This window comes from Manis javanica, chromosome 11 (genome assembly GCF_040802235.1).
Source record: "Manis javanica isolate MJ-LG chromosome 11, MJ_LKY, whole genome shotgun sequence".
NCBI classification, from domain to species: Eukaryota; Metazoa; Chordata; class Mammalia; order Pholidota; family Manidae; genus Manis; species Manis javanica.
Window position 1 is genome coordinate 122,933 of NC_133166.1, and position 18,895 is coordinate 141,827.

The window sequence follows — 18,895 nt, forward strand, 5'->3', positions numbered from 1 at the left end:
AGATCACTAGGTGATTACAACGGGTGTGGATAGTGAGCACATACCTGGACTGGAGTGGTTAGGTGAGGACTGGCACCCGGGTCACGAGAGACACGGGTGAGCAGAAGTTATAAGCAATAAACAGGTTTATCCCATTTTATTTCTCCCTTTGAGTGGTGTTGGCTTCAAAGGTTATTTGCCTCAGGTAGGCAACATATTTCCCCTTGGAGGTACAGTAAATGTTTTTCTTATGGATACTGGAAAAAATTTTTTAAGAATTTATCAGTATGACCATGGAGAACAGAAGGGCTCTTACAAATTTAACCTGGATTGATGCCACATATGCTTTTCTTATCAGAAAGCAAGTTTTACAATGCATAAAAAGAGGTTTTTTTTAAAAAAACATATTTTCATCACTTATTTCGATGTATAATAATCACAGAATTTCTATTCTTTAAAATATTCTTCATCAAATTTTTAAATACCTCTTTCAATTCTCATGGAAACTCATGTTTTAGTTGAGAACTTGATGCACTGTACAGGTATTCCTAGATAATGTGAGATAAAAGCTGCTGTGTTTCCACCAGAGCAGTGAGCATTTCCCTTTTTCTGGTGCTCAGTGGAGGAAAAAGGTGGCACATGTGAGAATTGTAATGCTACCACATTTGACTTGAGTCAGCAATGAATTGTGTTGTCTCTTTTCTGATCTTAGGAGCAGCAAGGCTATGTTTAGGAGAGGAAATATTACAGAGATCACCTACTTCATCCTCTTGGGGTTTTCAGATTTTCACAGAATCAAAGCAGTGCTCTTTGTTGTGTTCCTGGTGATCTACGTTACAACTCTGGCTTGGAACCTGAGCCTCATCATCTTAATAAGGATGGATTCCCACCTCCACACACCCATGTACTTCTTCCTCAGCAACCTGTCCTTCCTAGACATCAGCTATGTGACCTCCACAGCCCCCAAGATGCTCTCTGACTTCTTCCTGGAAGAACATACTATCACCGTTGTGGGTTGTGCTGTTCAGTACTTCTTCTCTGCAACCATGGGAGTGAGTGAGTCTTGTCTCATGACAGCCATGGCCTATGACCGCTATGCTGCCATTTGTAATCCACTTCTCTACTCATCAATCATGTCACCCACCCTCTGTGTTGGGATGGTGCTGGGATCCTATGTGGCTGGACTCTCTGCTTCTTCATCCCAGCTGTATGTCATTCTTCAACTCCACTTTTGCGGACCTAATGTCATCCAGCACTTCTTCTGTGACATGCCCCAACTGTTAGTCCTGTCCTGCTCTGACACTTTCTCTGCCAAGCTCCTACTTGCTATCTTAACAATGATCTTTGGGATAATAAATGCCCTTGTTGTCATGATATCCTACGTCTATATTGTCATCTCCATCATGAAGATCACTACAGCTAAAGGCAGGTCCAAGGCTTTCAACACCTGTGCTTCTCACCTGACAGCAGTTTCCTTCTTCTATATCTCAAGTAGCTTTGTCTATTTGATGTCCATCTCTGGTGGGTCTTCTACTTTTGACAGATTCACATCAGTCTTCTACACAGTGGTGATTCCCATGTTGAATCCCTTGATTTACAGTCTGAGGAACAAGGAAATCAAAGATGCCTTGAAGAGGTTGCAGAAGAAGGGAGGCCATTACTGAGTTCACTGATTCTGACATTTTTTAACATATTATTCCTTCAGAATCATCTTAACCCGCAATACTGAACATATGAATCAACCATTACAAATTTCACACTGCCTTCAGACACAGAAGGTTTTATTTGACATAAGTTATACACCAAAATGTACCAATACATGGTACAGATCCACACACACATAAGATTTTTAAGTCTTGGAGCTTCATTACTTTCAGTCTATACGAGGAATGGTCTCATTTTTTATTAATCCTTCCACGTGTATTTGTGAAACATCAAGGTTTAAAAACTTTTGGCCGCTTCTTGATTCTGAAACTGAACCCTGAGAAAAACCTGGCACAGGCTCCAGGAGTGTAAAATCCCTGTCTGATAATTATTCTAATGGAACTACATGATGGTGATTAATGTTTTTTTCTGTGTCTGTTCCGATTTGGAGTAAACAGAGATAGGGTTTGGGCATTAGGACAGAAAGAAAGCTATAAAATTGATCTGATTATGCCTCCTGGAAACAGCAGCCTCAGACAGCTAATATTTGTGTAAGGCCTCTTTCAGTGCTAACCATCTAATACATTTTTGTTCATATCCTCATGTCTACCAGCTCTAGTCTATGGAAGGAGGAAATTCCAACCATATAATATCCCAACAGAATCATAAAGTTGCATAAACCAAAGGATGTGGACACTGCAGTGCCATTTACTTATGAGTCTAGTGATTTAGTTTCTGGCATTTAGTTTCCAGTGGGGGTCTTTGATTGAGATATTTTCAAATTCCATGTCACAGCCAATAGTTGTTTCTGAGAGTTTGCATTCAAACCTCTCTTTCTTTCCTGTATTAAATTCAGAAAATTTACCTTGTTTTAAATAGTCAATGGTTCATCTTATCAAATATATTCTGATATGTCAGCACCGGTTCATGTTTGGTAAGGGGAGCCTTGTGTGAGAGTTCATTGTTATCACAGAGCTACTGAATATTCAATATTGCCAAAAAGAAGAATAAATAGGGTAAACTGGTATACATCTTCTCTTATTGTCCATGTTCTTCATTTTATGTTTTAATGTTTTATGTTTAAAGGGGGTGATATAATAGATGGCGTAGAATGGTTAGAGTTACTTTAATTCTGATATGTTCCTGAAGCCCTTAAATACCAAGGAAGAAAATAGACAGTAGGATAGGCAGGGTTCTCACCTCCGGCCGGGTTATATAAAGCTTCTGGTCTTCGTGGTCTGTTAAAAAGAATAACATATTTAATAGCACTGACTATTGATTTGCCTGATTGATATTAGACTTGAATAAGCTTATACGAAACAGATGTCATTACAATACATACTATCTTTGGCATGTCATTTGCTCTTAATGTTGTTTTGGGTCTCAGTTTTGATGAGTGATATGAGTTATTTTATTTAATAAAGGAATACAAGTGAAGAAGTATTTGAAGGTTTTACCAAATCTTTCATGAGCTTCCACATGGGCAGAATTGAGAGAAGTGAAATTTTTGCACCACTGGGAAAGTATGTGAGGGCTTTCACCCAGCCATGGAGAGAATGCAGTGTGAATAAATCTGTAGGCCCATGCTCTCTGAAGAACTGCTTCTTAAAAATGTATAAAAATGTGTGACAAGTCTGTCTGTAAGGGTTCTTGAGGTCTTGCTCATGAGACAGAACTCTGTGAGGTTTATAGTAGCATATGGAATATAATTACTATGCAGAGCATTAGATCTCCAGATTTATTTGTCTTTGAGTTCAAGTGTGTATTCTTTAATAGCATCTCCTCAATTCTCTTGTTCTCAAGCTGCTTGTAACCTCCATTTTATTCTCTACGTCTGTGATTATGACTTTTAAGATTCCACATATTAATGATATTGTACATTAGACACATTATTCTCTGGCTTATCTCACCTGGCATAATGATCCCAAATTCCATCCATGTTGTCAGAGATTATAGGATTTCCTTACTCTCATAGCCCTATAATATTCCACTGTTTGTATCTGCTGTGTCTTCTTCACCCATCATCCACTGACAGGCACTTTAGTTTTTTCTGCATCATGGCTCTCGTGAATAATGCTCAGTAAGCATGTGGGTGTGGATATCTTTTAGTATCCTGTTTTTATTTCCACTATATATATAGACCAAAGCAGAATTGCTCTGTCATAAGGCATTCCCATTGCTGCCCTTTGAGTAACCTCCATACTACTTTTAATACTGGCTAAAAGAATTGAAATTCCCGAAAGGAGTATATAAGGGCTTATTTTCTACACGTCCTCACCAACGCATGCTAACCCTTGTCTTCTTGATGATGCCATTCTGAAGGTGTGAGGTGGGTTTCATTTTGGTTTTTTGCATTTCCCACGTTGTTTGTGTTGTTCAGCACATTTGTTATATATGGCTTTTACTATCTTGAAGTATGTTCCTTTATTATCCAATTTTTTGATTGATTTAATAATGAAAGTGTTGTATTCTGTTAATAATTTGTCAACTGCTTTTCAGATGATCGTATGATATTTGTCTTTCTATTAATGCAGTGTATCAAAGTTATTCATTTTTATATATTGAACCATGCTTGCATCTCAGGAATAAATTATTCTTGATCATGTTGTATGATATTTTTGATGTGTTGTTGAAATACATTTATTAATATTTTGTTAAGAGTTTTTGCATCTACACCATCAGAGCCATTGGTGTGTAGTTCTGAGTTCTCCCAGCTTCTCTTTGAGTAGTAAAGAAGTTGGACCCAATAGCCAGTGTCCCAACTTTCAAGAGTCTGAGGGATGAAACCCAAAAACATCGAGTTCTGAAATCCAACTGGACTTAAATCCAGGAGACCCACAGATTGGAGCATAGCGACATTTCTCCCCGATTTTCTCCCAGGTCTTAGTAAAGGGACAGCATTCAGAAACATCCAACTTCCAGCATCTCAATGGAAAAGATCTATTTGCTTATTGTAAAAGCTGCAGACCATGTGTGAGGCTTCTAATTTAACACACACCTACAGACAGATTGCCAGCCCTGCTGGAGACCAGGGAGGTCTGCAAGTGTCATCTTCACATTTTCATACTTTCCCACTCCAGGTCACCAGTCTCTCCTGGGAAGGAGCCTGTGCACACACCTGGTGCCCAAGTTTTTGTGATTGTTGCTCAGAGGTACATCCCATGTCAGCCTGGCCCTGTTGGTCATTAGCACTTCCACAAGAGTCCCAGGGATTGCAGCCCACAAGAAAATAGTTCTTAACTGATTATCATCCCCAGGACTAGTGCAGAGGATATAGAAAGAAACACCCAAGTCTAGTATTTCTCCAAAATAAATCTATTTCTGTTCCTTCAAAATGCTTCCTGAGTGTCTGGTACCAGTCACCCTGCATCTAGTTCTTGAAAGAGATCCTCCATTTCAGGTCACTAACAGTTCTTCTTATGCCATGAACTTCAAGAAGCTACTGGGAAGAACAAAGGTTCCTGGGAAACCACAAAGGACTGAGAGATAACTATGAGGTAGGGCCTGGATGGATGATAACTTACATCTACACAAGATAGCATTTGTGGACTACAGGAGGTGGCTCTTTTATTTATTTATGGAACCCAACACAGAGAGTTAAGAAAAATGAAGAAACAGAGCAAACAAACAACGAAAAAAAAGAAGATAAAACTCTAGAAATAGACTTTACTGAAATAGGGAGAAGTGACTGTCCTGATAACCAGTTCACTTATGAAGATAAAGGTATTCCCCAAGGTTAGGAAAATAATGTATGAACAAAATGAGAATTTCAGCAAAGAGTTGCAAAATAAAAGAAATAGAATCACATAGATGCATAGTAAACTGAAAAATTCAAAATAGATTCAATAGCTTATTGGATGAAGTAGAAAAATACTCAATGAAATTGAAGCTAGGTCAATGCAGTTCATCCTTGTAGAAGAGCAAAAGAATAAAGAATGGAAAAAGTGAAGATAGCTTAAGGGACTTGTGGGACACCATCAAACAAACACATCAATATTTGCATTCTAGAAGTCTCAGAGGGGAAGAGAAAGTGAAATGTGTGAAAGCTTATTTCAAGAACTAATGGTTGAAAATATCCCTGACCTGGGGAAAAAACAGACATCCAGATCTAGGAATCTCAGAGTACTCAAAATAATGTAAATTCCAAAAACAACCAAACCAAAATGTATTATAAATAAAACATAAAAATATTAAAACAAGGAATCTTAAAACAGAAAGAGAAAAACAACCTGTTATGTACAAGAGTACCTGTGGAAGACTATCAGTAAATTTTCCAGCAGAAATTTTGCAGGCCTAGGAGAGAATAGTACAATATATTCAATGTGTTGAGAAATATGCCATCCTAGAACAGTCTACAGGATAAGCTGTCCTTCACAGTTGAAGGAGAGATAGAGAGTTTTCCAGACAATGAACCCTAAAGATTTCATTAACAGTCTATTTATTGGTTTTGCAAGAGATTCTAAATGAACTTCTTCACGTAGAAATGAAAACTTGCCAGTGATTAATATGAACCATATGAAAATGTAACTATCACTGGAAAGGTAAAACTAGTTATGTTCAGATACACTAATGTCATTGTAGTGGTATGTACCTTATAAATCCAGTATGAAGAGTGAAAGACAAAATTAAGACACAACTATAAGCACAAAAGTTTGTTACTGGATAGACATGATAAAAAAAGATGTAAGTTTTTGCATCAAAAAGATAAAATGTGGAGTCAGAAGGGTAACACTGTAGTTTTAGTGTGTGTTAGAGCTTAAGTTGTTTGCAGCTTCTAATTGACTGTTATAACTATAACAGATGTTTTATATAAGCCTCATCATAACAAAGAGCCAAAACCTCTAGGAAATACACAAAGAGAAAAGAATTTAAGCATACCAGTACAGAAAATCATTAAATCACTGAGGAAGAGAGCAAAAAGAGAAGAAAAGAATGGAAGGATCACAAAACAGCCAGAAATCAATGAGCAAAGTGATAAGGGTAAGTCCACACCTCTCAATAATACTTTACATGTACCAGGACTTTCTCCAGTGAAACACATTGAATGTCTGAATATATGAAAAAACAAAACCCAACTCTGTGCTGCTTAACAAAGACTCATTACAGCCTTTGAGGCACAGATAGATGGGAGGCGAAGGGATAAGCAAAGAAACTGCATGTAAATGGAGAACAAAGAGAGAGGAGATAGCTATAGTTACAACAGAAAGGACAGACTTCTAGGCAGAGACTGAGAAGAGACAAGAAGGGTATAATATAATAATAATAAAGTGGTCCATCCAGCAGGAGGATATAGCATTTGTCAGTATTTATGTCCCCTATAGAGGAGCACTTAAATAAAGAAGACAGATATTAACAGAGATGAAGGGAGAGCTAGACAGCAATACAATAAGAGCAGAGAGCTTCATCACCCCACTTTCAACAATAGATCGATCATCCAGATGGACTGCCAGCAATGGAACTTTGGAGTTAAGCCACATGTTAGGACAGATGGACTTACAGATATTTACAAGCATTTCATCTAAAGGAGGCAGCATAGACATTGTTCTAGAGTGATTTGGAAGCTTCTCCAGGATAGACCATATGTTAGGCCACAAAACAGACCTTGATATATTTAAGAAGATTGAGATCCTATCAAGTATCCTTTCCAACCACAATGGTAAGAATTCAAGTAGAAAAAAAAGCTGAAAGATTCATAATATGAGGTGATTTAACAATATGCTATTGCACATCAGGGGGTCATAGAAGTCATCAAAAGAGACAGAAAGTAATGTCCTAGTTGAATGAAACAGAAATATAACATACCAAAGTTTACGGAATGCAGCAAAGCCATTCTAGATGGGAAGTTCATAATGATGAATACCTCCATTAAGAAGGAAAGTCATTAAAACAACCTAAGATTATAATGTATGTAACTAGAACTAAGTAGTAGAAGGAAGGAAATAACAAAGATCAGAGTAGAAGTACATATAATCAAACTGAAGGATAGTAGGAAACATTAATGAAACTAAGCACTACCTTTTTAAACTGATAAACAAAACAGGCAAACATTTAACTATACTCATCAACAGAAAAAAATACAGGACTGAAATACATAAATTTATAAATGAACGAAAAGACATTCAAAGTGATACCACAGAAATACAAAGCACAATAAGAGACTACCAGGAACAATTATAAACCAACAAACAGGTCCAGCTAGAAGAAATGGACAAATGGTAGAAACACAGAGTTCACCAAGACTGAATCATGAGGAAATAAAAAACCTCAACAAACCAATTAGCAAGAAGATTGAATCAGTCATCAAAAACTTCCTACCAGAATTTCAGAACCAAATGGCTTCACTGGTGGAGTCTATGAAACATTTAAAGAAGAATTATTGAGAATCCTTCTCAAATTCTCCCAAAAAGTAGAAGAGGATGTAACACTTCTATACCCTTTTTATGAGGGCAGCATTTAAATGATACCAAAAATGGACATGGACACTAATATAAAGGAAAGAAAAGTTCAATATCTGAATGAATATAGGTGCAAAAGTCCTCATAAAAATATTGGCAAACTGAATTCAACAATTCTTTTCAAAGGTCATACACCATGACGGAATACAGTACATTGCAACCCATGACTTATTTATAACTAAAAGTTTATACTTTTTGACTCCATTCAAATGAGCACCATTAAAAAAAATGAACCAGGCAATAATTGTAGGAATGATGTTTTATTGATATATTAACTGAGGGATTAGCAATACAGCATTAATATATTGGAAAGAATTCCAATTCAGAATGCCAAAATCATATCTACTATTAATAGGAGGCATGCTGTGTGTGACACATTGCAATAAGTGCTGTGTAATCATTATCTAACTTGATTATTTCTATGAAGAGCAGTAATGCAGTAGCCACTACTATCAGCTCTACTTTATAGGTGCCAGTAGTGAGGCGGGGAGAGGTTAATTTGCTCAAGGTCACAAACCAGCAAGTGGAAAGCCAGAATTCCACCCACCTTGTCTGATACCAGTGTTCATATTGGAACCATCAAAAGTCACATTTCTGTCATGAATTAATTTTATTGTATCCCTTATTGCCTCAGTTTCCTCACTTATGCTTAGAAAATAAGGCCATGTCTGCCCTACAGGTTTGCTGTGATGATTAATTAAGATCAGGTACTGGAAAAAATGTGCGTGTGTGTGTGTGTGTGTGTGTGTGTGTGTGTGTGTGTGTGTGTGTGTGTGTGTGTAATGGGGGTGCTTTATAAACAGTGAGGTACCCACAGATCTACTTTACTGTTCTGAAGCTGTTTTACCAGCTCGCTGGCTGTGTCACGATCGTGGGATATTTCATCTCCTCTTGCTTCAGGTTCCCCATCTGGAAACTTAAGGTATCAAACTAGATGATCCCTAGATACACAGCAGGTCTACTGACCCCACATTCGTTAAAACAAAATCTACCATCATGAGATCATGAGAGGACCACGGGGAACTGGGTGATTATATCAGAAGGCACGGGGCAAATTGGAGCATGAGATTAGCTGGGACAAAACTGCCCTGACAACTATGTCTCCAGAGAGCAAGTACCTGGGGGCTTTTCTCCCTCTAACTGTCTTTTTTCCTGGCACCTGAACAACACATTTAAGAGGACCCTCGGGTGTGGGCATCTCTCTCGCTGTGAGTGGACAACCAGTTTATAGACTAAAGCTCCTGTCTTGGAGTGTAATAGGGCTCACTGAGAAACCCCTTTTGGAAAAGACATAAGCACTTTCAACCTTTGGTGAGAACTGTGTGTTCCTGAGGGATCTGGGTCAAGGTGAGAGGGTGAGATTAGAGGGCTCAGTGGATTCCGTGCTGTCTTGATAGCCGTGGGATCCTCCCGGTAGGACTGTGCGGACGAGGTTTGTGGTCCTCAGTGTCCCCGTTCCTCAGTCTCCCTCCCCCTCTCCCCCACACCCTCCACTTAGGGCTCTTCCTGGGGTTTTCTCCTTATCCATGTGGTCTGTCCTTCAGTGAAAAGATTAATAACCTCTTACCTAACATTTCAGCTGTTACTCTGGGGTGAGAGGCAGGGGTTGAGCTCTAGGTCTTCAGTTTCTTAAGGACGTGATCTTGAACTCTCTTGTCTCTGTTTTTTCACCTGTTAACTGGGATAATAGGATTATTTGGAATATAATAGGCAATACCTCTAAATGCTAACAAATTTTAGAAGTTAGTAAATGAGGACTTAATAAAAATTAATAATTTACTAAATTATAGGGGGATATCCTAAGTTTAAATATGTTTGTTTCCTAACTTTATCCATCCCAAAGACCCTTTTAATATGATTTTTCCTTTGAGGGTACTGCTTTTATAATAATGAAAACTTTATTGCCATTTAAATTTTAGCTTTGATACATAATTTCTGAGTAGGGAAAGACAAGTTAGTTACTACATAATGATATGACAGAGTATTCTGGTATAATTTCATTTCTTTGAAATATTGCAAATAGTTCTCTGTTGTCACCTTTGAGGAGCCTGATATGAAGGCAGTGGCTGGTTGACACAGTCTCAGAGACGCCCCACTGAGCACAGGTAGTGGTGCCCTCTTTCACCTTCTTTTCCTTGTATTTTCCCCATTCAGCGACATCCCGTCTTTCTTAACCCCACAGTATACTCCCCACAACCTTGTAAACTATGTCCTAAAGAGAGAAGGCTGGAAAAGTTTTGTATTAACTCTATCCACATAGTAAAATCTCCAGCATATGTACATCAGTCATCTTTTCTATTCCAACTTTTCATGAGTTAGTGAACACATGGAAAAAATTAATCGAATAGAGTGATTATATTTAGAATGTTTCCCCCCTGTTTTTGGCTTACCAGATATTAAACTATATGTTTTCAGGGTCAGTTTTATCATAAAGAAGTAAAACAACCCACCGCTCCTCACTCTTTTTGGGTCCCTGATGGGTTAGACAGAATGCATTTAGTTGTGGCTGCCTCTGTTCCTGGAATGTAATAAAGTGAGGAATTTTAGTGCAACCTCTTCATCACAGCTTGAGTTATTTTCACAGATTTGATCTATTATGTTAGTATTTTTGGAGATGGTATGTGTGGCAGTCCATGTTTCCAAAACATTTTCATTGAAACGAACTCCTCTTGGATAAAACATTTGAGAAATGACATGGCAGCACTCTATTCAAAGAGTAGCAGAAAGATTTCCAAGTCCATATAAACACAGTTGAGATGACGCAAAGCAGGATATTTTTACTTCCACATCCAAAACAGCTACAATGAATAATTTATTAGTATAATCAATATGTATTTACTGTTAAATGCAATTACTAATGTGTTACTATAGCCAGATTCTTGTTAAATATACCAGCTCCACTAGGCCATGTACTGTACCTCATCAGTATTATCATTTCAGCTGCATTGGGTGGTGGTGGAACATAAAAAGTAGCATTAGGAGTTGATAATCCATCTGAGTGGGAGATAATGGAGCAATACACGATGAAAACAAAGATGATCATTCATCAACAATATTCTTGTGTTAGAGAACATCTGTTTCAGTAATAATTATATGAAGAGTCCCTGATGCTTCAGTATTAGCTCTGCCTTATTTTTCTTTCACAGAGAGGAAAGACTGTGGGAATGATAATTGCTAACATTTATTTAGGTCTTACTGTTTTAAACCCTTTATGCTCTTCAATCCTTGCAGCAACCCCATGAGGTGGTAAGCACTATAGCCCCGTGTATACATGAGGCCACTGGAGCACAGAGCGGGTAATAACTGGCTAAGAGTCCTATGCCAGGAAATAAAAGTCAGGAAAGTCTGAAGTCTTCCCTCTCATTCTTTCTCCATCATTTTCCCGCTCTCTCACTCTCCTTCTGTCTCTCTGTGCTAACGATTAAGGATTATGGATTTGTGTATCTTAATAGATTTTCTAACTATAAATGTAGGAGTTGAAGAAAATTGAAAATACAAGTATAAAGAATACCAAAATCATACCACTCATTATTTTGGTATTTGTAATTGGTTCATGGGTGTGTGTGTGTGTGTTAGAGAGAGATTATGTAAAGCGTTTTTTTTCTTCTAGTGAGGTGGAAGTATTTTGTGCAATCATCAGCAATATATGACAATGTGTATCCTTCATTAAGTTATGCTTTTTATATAAAAGACATTACTACATTGTCTTTTTTTTGAGAGGGCATCTCTCATATTTATTGATCAAATGGTTGTTAACAACAATAAAATTCCGTATAGAGGACTCAATGCTCAATGTACAATCATTAATCCACCCCAAGCATAATTCTCGTCAGTCTCCAATCTTTTGAAGCATAATGAACAAGTTCTTACATGGTGAACAAGTTCTTACATAGTGAGTAAGTTCTTAACATGGTGAACAGTACAAGGGCAGTCATCACAGAAACTTTCGGTTTTGATAACATATTATGAACTATAAACAATCAGGTCAAATATGAATATTCGTTTGATTTTTATACTTGATTTATATGTGAATCCCACATTTCTCACTTAATATTATTATTATTATTATTAATTTTTAATAAAATGCTGAAGTAGTAGGTAGATGCAAGATAAAGGTAGAAAACATAGTTTAGTGCTGTAAGAGAGCAAATGTAGATGATCAGGTGGGTGCCTGTAGACTAAGTGTTAATCCAAGCTAGACAAGGGCAATAAAACATCCATGGATGCAGAAGATTTCTCTTAAAACAGGGGGGTGAGGTTCTAAGCCTCACCTCTGTTGATCCCCAATTTCTCACCTGATGGCTCCCCTACGACTGTGCCTGTCTTTGGTTGTTCCTCCCTTGAAGAATCTTACCCGTCTCTGGCTAACCAGTCATCTTCCAGGGCCATACAGGGTAATGTAAAGTTGGTAAGTGAGAGAGAAGCCTTATTGTTTGAAAAGGTTAGCTTTCTACTTCTTTGCATATTGATGCCCTGTGGCTTCTATGCCCAGCATTTGTCTTGAGGTATCTTTACCACTTGGAGGAATTATGATTCTCGGTATACTCGATATGAGGCACGAATTCTATTTAAGGTTGTAATTAGGAAGGAAGAAGAAAAGCTATGGAAGTAGCAGATGGAAGATAACATGGGAAGATTGATTATTTCTTTGACATATCTTCTTGTAGAGTAACTTCAGCATGTATAGGTTTTAAACTACTAATTAAATTGTGTACACACTTTAACTTAATAAGAATACAGTTACATAACCAAAGCAGACCTATAATTACCAGCCACCACCAGTGAAACCAAGAAAACCAGTTAGGCACCTTAGGCATTTGTGAAAACTTATCTATGATATGGTGGATATTGTCCAGCTGAACTTGAACAGTCTGAGAGAAATCAGACAAATTAAAACAACCCATTCCTGGGGACTGTTCACATCCCATATGTTCTTTTAACAGTAGATAGTCTGTAGTTGTAAGGTTTTGGAGCGCTACAACTTGCACTTCTCCTAATTCTTGGTTGAGTTCCAACAGTATATATTCAGTCAAATTTGTTGTTTTACTGTATGCACAGGCCAGCTTAGATATCTCCTTCTTCATTCCCATGGCAAGTCCAGGAACCGGTGGGATGAATGCAGCTACAACTGCAGCATCACCTGGATCTTTGTTGAGGTTTCTTGATGATCATCTTCCGGTATGACTCTTCCAGAGAGTGCTGATGCTGGAAGTTCTTCTTCATATCGTATCTTAGTTCATTTTCTGGGTCGCCAAATTAGGCTTTGATCCTCTGTATAAACACAAACAGACCCTTTGCCCACACTTTGATATTCCCTTTATACCATTGTGTAGAACTCATTGGAGGTCACAACACAGGAAATGCTTTTTTTTTAAAAAGAAAGGAATATTATCATAAAAATGTACCTCCATAGCCAATCATCTGACACCCTTTAAGTGATCAAAATTAAGGATATTTAAAGCATGCATTAATCATTGGTTTACAGTTATTTTTATCCTGTCAGGGAGTAATTCCCCTTTTATTTCTTTTTTTTTTGTTATCATTAATCTACACTTACATGAAGAATATTATGTTTACTAGGCTCTCCCCTATACCAGGTCCCCCCTTTAAACCACTTTACAGTCACTGTTCATCAGCATAGCAAAATGTTGTAGAATCACTACTTGTCTTCTCTGTGTTGTACAGCTTTCCTCTTTCTCCCACCCCCCAACATTGTCTTTTTTTATTGTTTTGGAACTCTTTTTTTCCCAATTCAGCAACTGTGTTTCAAGGGTATTTTACTTAAGTGGATTTTTCTGCTGTAACCATATTTTAAATTGTTAAATAGTATTTTTTCTTTATGTTTTCTGTTTTGGTGTTATATTTCAGATAGATCATTCCCATCCCAAGATTACTTAAAAGCAAAATAAGTGTTTATCCTTCGCTATCAACTGAAATACTAACTTAAAAGGGAGTTCTAGTTTTATTGTATTTTCAATTTTTACTAATATTTCCATTTTTCCACAATTTCCGTGTGTTCTTATGATGCTTTTCTACTTCTACAAGAATTATAAATTGTTCATGTTTATTAAACTTTTTAGTATCTGAAAGTACAAGGCTTTTTATTTACTTCTTCAATTTTTATATTTAAACCTTTTTCATTTTTAAAAATTATAGTATAGTAGACATACACTATATTAGTTTCAGGTGTGCAGCATAGGGATACAATTTTATGCATTATGAAATCATACCACTGTAAATGTAGTTACCATTTGTCACCATACAGTTATTGACTCTATTCCCTATGCTGTACTTTTTATCCCATAAATTATTTATTATACAATTGGAAGTTTGTTCCTCTATCCCATCACCTATTTCATCCATTCCCCTACCCCAACCTTTTACGACAACCACCAGTTTGTTCTCTGTATTTATGGTCCATTCCTGATTTGGGTTTTGCTTGTTTGCTCATTTCAAGTCCTTTTCCTTATTAATCTTTGTCAAAAATTTTCTTGGCTATTCTCAATGATTAACTCTTTCATTTCAAGGAAGGTCAGAAAATTTATGGATCATAACCAAGAGGTTATATCTATTGTGAATCTGTTACTAAGTTCTAACCAGCTGACTGTATCAACAAAAAAATATTAAAAAGAACTATGAAGAACTTGAGAATTGAAATTTTCCACATGGACTCTTTGTCTGCACCAAGACGTGTCATAGCGTGATGTTTCTTGTCAACTGACCCAAGTGGACTCAAACTCAAACAAGCCTGATATGAAGTCCTTCACTGGCTTGTATCTTCATGGCCCCAGGAGATTTGCTTCTACCTGAGGTCTGAATGTATGTCTGCCTAGAAGTAATGATGCCTGACTGCCTAGAAGGCTGGTGATCTCTCAGGAAATTCGCTAAATGGATCCATAAAACTCTAGCAGCCCTGGCATTCCTATCCAGGGGTACAACTGTAATTCATGGTTACCTGTAATCAATTAATGATAATAATAGTCAACACCTATTGAAACAGTTGCTATGTAGTAGATTGAGTGCTGAGCATTTGCATGAATTTCCCTACAGCCCTCCCAGTAACATGATGTTTCAAGGCCTCTTATTGTTCTTATTTATTGTCAGTGGTAAATCTTAGTGTGTTTAAGCCACAGGGGCAGGTACATAGAACAGGAGGGTATCAGAACAAAATCTCCAAAATTTGAACATTGAACTGTAGTCCCATGCTATTGCTCAGGTAGAAAAACACCTTAAGTTAATAATATATTGAGGTCAGTAGTTAGCTATACTAGCCTCCCTTTGGTGTACTTTCTATGAAGACTTCCATAAGAACATTTATTCTATAACTTCTTTGGTCACACATGCTATGCCCTACAAAAATATTATCAGAGTTATAAATTGTGATATGATTTTCAGGCCAGTTAGGAGATGAAATATTCAATACATTTGCAAAAGTTGAGAAATTATTACAAACAGGGTAATCATTTTTCTCATGCATCATGGGATCAATTTTTAAAATTTATCAGGATGCCCATGTGGGACAGAAGGTCTATTACAAATTATTACACTATTATTATCAGAAAGTGTAGTTATATAATGAATAAACAGAAGTCTTGAGAAAACACTTTCATCAATGATCTCCATGTACAATAATCACAGATTTTCTACTGTTTCTAAAAAATTCTCCATCAAGTGTTTAAATATGTCCTTCAATTCTCATAGGAATTCATGCCTTAACTGAGAACCTGAAGCACTGAGCAGGTACTCGACAATGTGAGATGAAAAGCAGCAGTGGTTACAGCAAGACAGTGAGCATTTCCCTTTTTCTTGTGCTCCATGGAGGAAAAAACGGGCACTTAGGAGACTTGTAATGCTGCCATTTCCGTTGAGTCAGCGGTGCATTCCCTTTTTTTGATCTCAGGAGTACTGAGGCTATGATTAGGAGATGAAATATTACAGAGATCACCCACTTCATCCTGTTGGGTTTCTCCGATTTTCCCAGAATCAAAGCAGTGCTCTTTGCTGTGTTCCTGGTGATCTACGTTACAACTCTGACTTGGAACCTGAGCATCATCATCTTAATAAGGATGGATTCCCACCTCCACACACCCATGTACTTCTTCCTCAGCAACCTGTCCTTCCTAGACATCAGCTATGTGACCTCCACAGCCCCCAAGATGCTGTCTGACTTTTTTCAGGAACAGCATACCATCACTCTAGTGGGTTGTGCTGTTCAGTACTTCTTCTTTGCAGCCCTGGGACTGACTGAGACTTGTCTCATGACAGCCATGGCCTATGACCGCTATGCTGCCATTTGTAATCCACTTCTCTATTCATCAATCATGTCACCCACCCTCTGTGTTCAGATGGTGCTGGGCTCCTATATGGCTGGCCTCTCTGCTTCCCTATCCCAGTTGTGTGCCATTCTTCAACTCCACTTCTGTGGGCCTAATGTCATCCACCACTTCTTCTGTGACATGCCCCAGTTGTTAGTCTTGTCCTGCACTGACACTTTCTTTGTTCGACTCTTGGCTGCTGTATTAATAATATTCTATGGAATAATAAATGTCGTGGTTATCATAGTATCCTATGGCTATATCATCATCTCCATCATGAAGATCACTACAGCTAAAGGCAGGTCCAAGGCTTTCAACACCTGTGCTTCTCACCTGACAGCGGTTTCCCTCTTCTATACCTCAGGTATGTTTGTCTATTTGAGGTCCAGCTCTGGTGGTTCTTCCAACTTTGACAGATTTGCATCAGTTTTTTACACAGTGATGATTCCCATGTTGAATCCCTTGATTTACAGTCTGAGGAACAAGGAAATCAAAGATGCCTTGAAGAGGTTGCAGAAGAAGGGAGGGTATTGCTAACTTAACAAATTCTGGTATTTTTGACAGATTCATCCTGTCAGAATCCTCTTAACCCACAATACTGAGGCCATGAATAGACTATAAGAAAATTCATACTGCCTTTGGACAGAGAAGGATGATTTGACAGGTTCTATGGCCAAAAGGAACAACATCTTATTCAAATCCAGGCAAAGACAATGAGTGTAATTCTTCGAGCTTCTCCAGTTTCCCCCTCCATGAAGAGAGGCTTCATTTATTAATATACCCTAAAATATAGATGAAACATTCAGATTCAGAAACTTCTATTTTTTTCTTTTGAGAATGAGGCCTGTTTAATGACAGCCTTCTGACTGTAAAGGCGAGATACCTGACAGAGGCCCAGGAATGTAGGAACACAGTCTCCCACATGTTCTGATGCAACATAATCCAGACATGATAGTGATCCATGCTTGCTGTGTGTTTCTGACCGGAATGGGAATGAACCATGGCAGATGAAGTGCCTTTGGACAAACAAAGCTATACAGTTGGCCTGGTTGTACCTCCTTGTAGGGAAAAGGAAGATTGCTTAGGTATGTATTGGGGCAAACTCTGCCAATAAACAGAGCTTGAAGAGACTCTTAAGAGAGTTTGACTCCTCATAATGTGCTCAGATCATGGCCTGTTCAGGGAACATTGGAACAGTCAGTTGTCTTGCAAGGTTGCATGAAATCATAATAAATGAGGCTTGTATAATAATAGTTACAGAAGCTGTTTGTACTAGAGTATAAACAGGAGCCCTAGGGCCACACCATCAAGCCTCACACATGGAGGGGATGCTCTGCCTAGCATCATTGTCCCAAAGCGGGTCAGGATGGCTGTTTTCATGGGCTTCCCAGCTGGTGCAACTCAGATGCTGCTGAGTGCATCTGGTGAAGATTTTTATTCTTAGTTGCATTTCCCATTTATCTGCTTGTCTTCATGCTTTGCAGTAAACGTTTCTTTCTTTAATGTATTATTGCATACAATCGCATTTCTGCCTTATCAGATCCTTTGAACCTTATCTTTGGCAAAACACTTCTGGAAACACCAATCTGAGACAGCTAATATTTTTCTAAGGCCTCTTTCAGAACTAACCATGTAACAATGCTTAAGCTCCATCCTCATCACCGCCAGCTGCCATCTAAGGAAGGAGGAGGTGACTTGAATCATAAAGAGGAATGAAATGAAGAATGTGGTCCCTTCAGTGCCATTTACTTATGATTCCGATGATTTAGTTTCTTGGATCTAGTGTTTAATGAGGATTTCTCATGGGAGATGACACTCAAAATCCACGTCATAGCCAACAGCCATTTCTGTTATTGTGGGACTCAAACATCTCTCTTCCCCATTAAATCTAGAAATGTACCTTGGTTGACATAGCTGATGGTTCGCACTATCAAGTCACTTCTGATATTTCAGTATCTGTTCATTTTTGGTAGGAGGAGACCTATTGTAGTAAAAGAGTTACTGCATATTCAGTGTAGCTGAACTAAGAATAAATATGACAAACTGTATATGTTCTTTCCTGTCATCTGTGTTTGGCATTTTTTGTCCTAGAGATTTATGGTTGTATGAGGTGATAATGAATGGAGTAGAATGGTTAGAGTTCATTTAATACTGATACTTTCCAGAAACCCTCAAGGCTCAGGAGAGGAAATACTAATGGGATATGTATCATTCGCAGATCTAGGCAATTTCCTCTGTCTGAGGAAGGACACACAACTTTGGGTGATTGTAGTCTGGTTAAAAAAACCTGGAACATGTACAATGATACTTGCTATTAAATCTCCAGATTGGCCAGACATGAACAAACTGACACAGAACAGATGTCATTACTTTTACATATTATCCTTGGAGATTCATTGGATTCTTACTGTTGTTTTGGGATCTCAGATATGATGGGTCACATGAATAGCTCTGTTTAATGAAGGACTGTAAGTGAGGTGGTGTTTGAAGGCTTTTCCAAGT

General features: G+C 37.9%; 1 protein-coding gene and 1 pseudogene across 1 annotated transcript; both read left to right on the top strand.

Annotated features, from left to right (window-relative positions):
• Positions 1–704: 704 nt before the first annotated feature.
• Positions 705–1,643, top strand: LOC140844328 (olfactory receptor 5AN1-like). The gene has a single exon (XM_073215765.1). The coding sequence runs from the start codon at positions 705–707 to the stop codon at positions 1,641–1,643; it is 939 nt and encodes a 312-aa protein (XP_073071866.1).
• Positions 1,644–15,991: 14,348 nt separating this feature from the next.
• Positions 15,992–16,930, top strand: LOC140844127 (olfactory receptor 5AN1-like; annotated as a pseudogene).
• The last annotated feature ends 1,965 nt before the right edge of the window (positions 16,931–18,895 follow it).

Excerpts from the sequence above, each read along its gene's own strand:
- LOC140844328 (XM_073215765.1), top strand. The coding sequence starts at position 705 with ATGTTTAGGAGAGGAAATATTACAGAGATCACCTACTTCATCCTCTTG.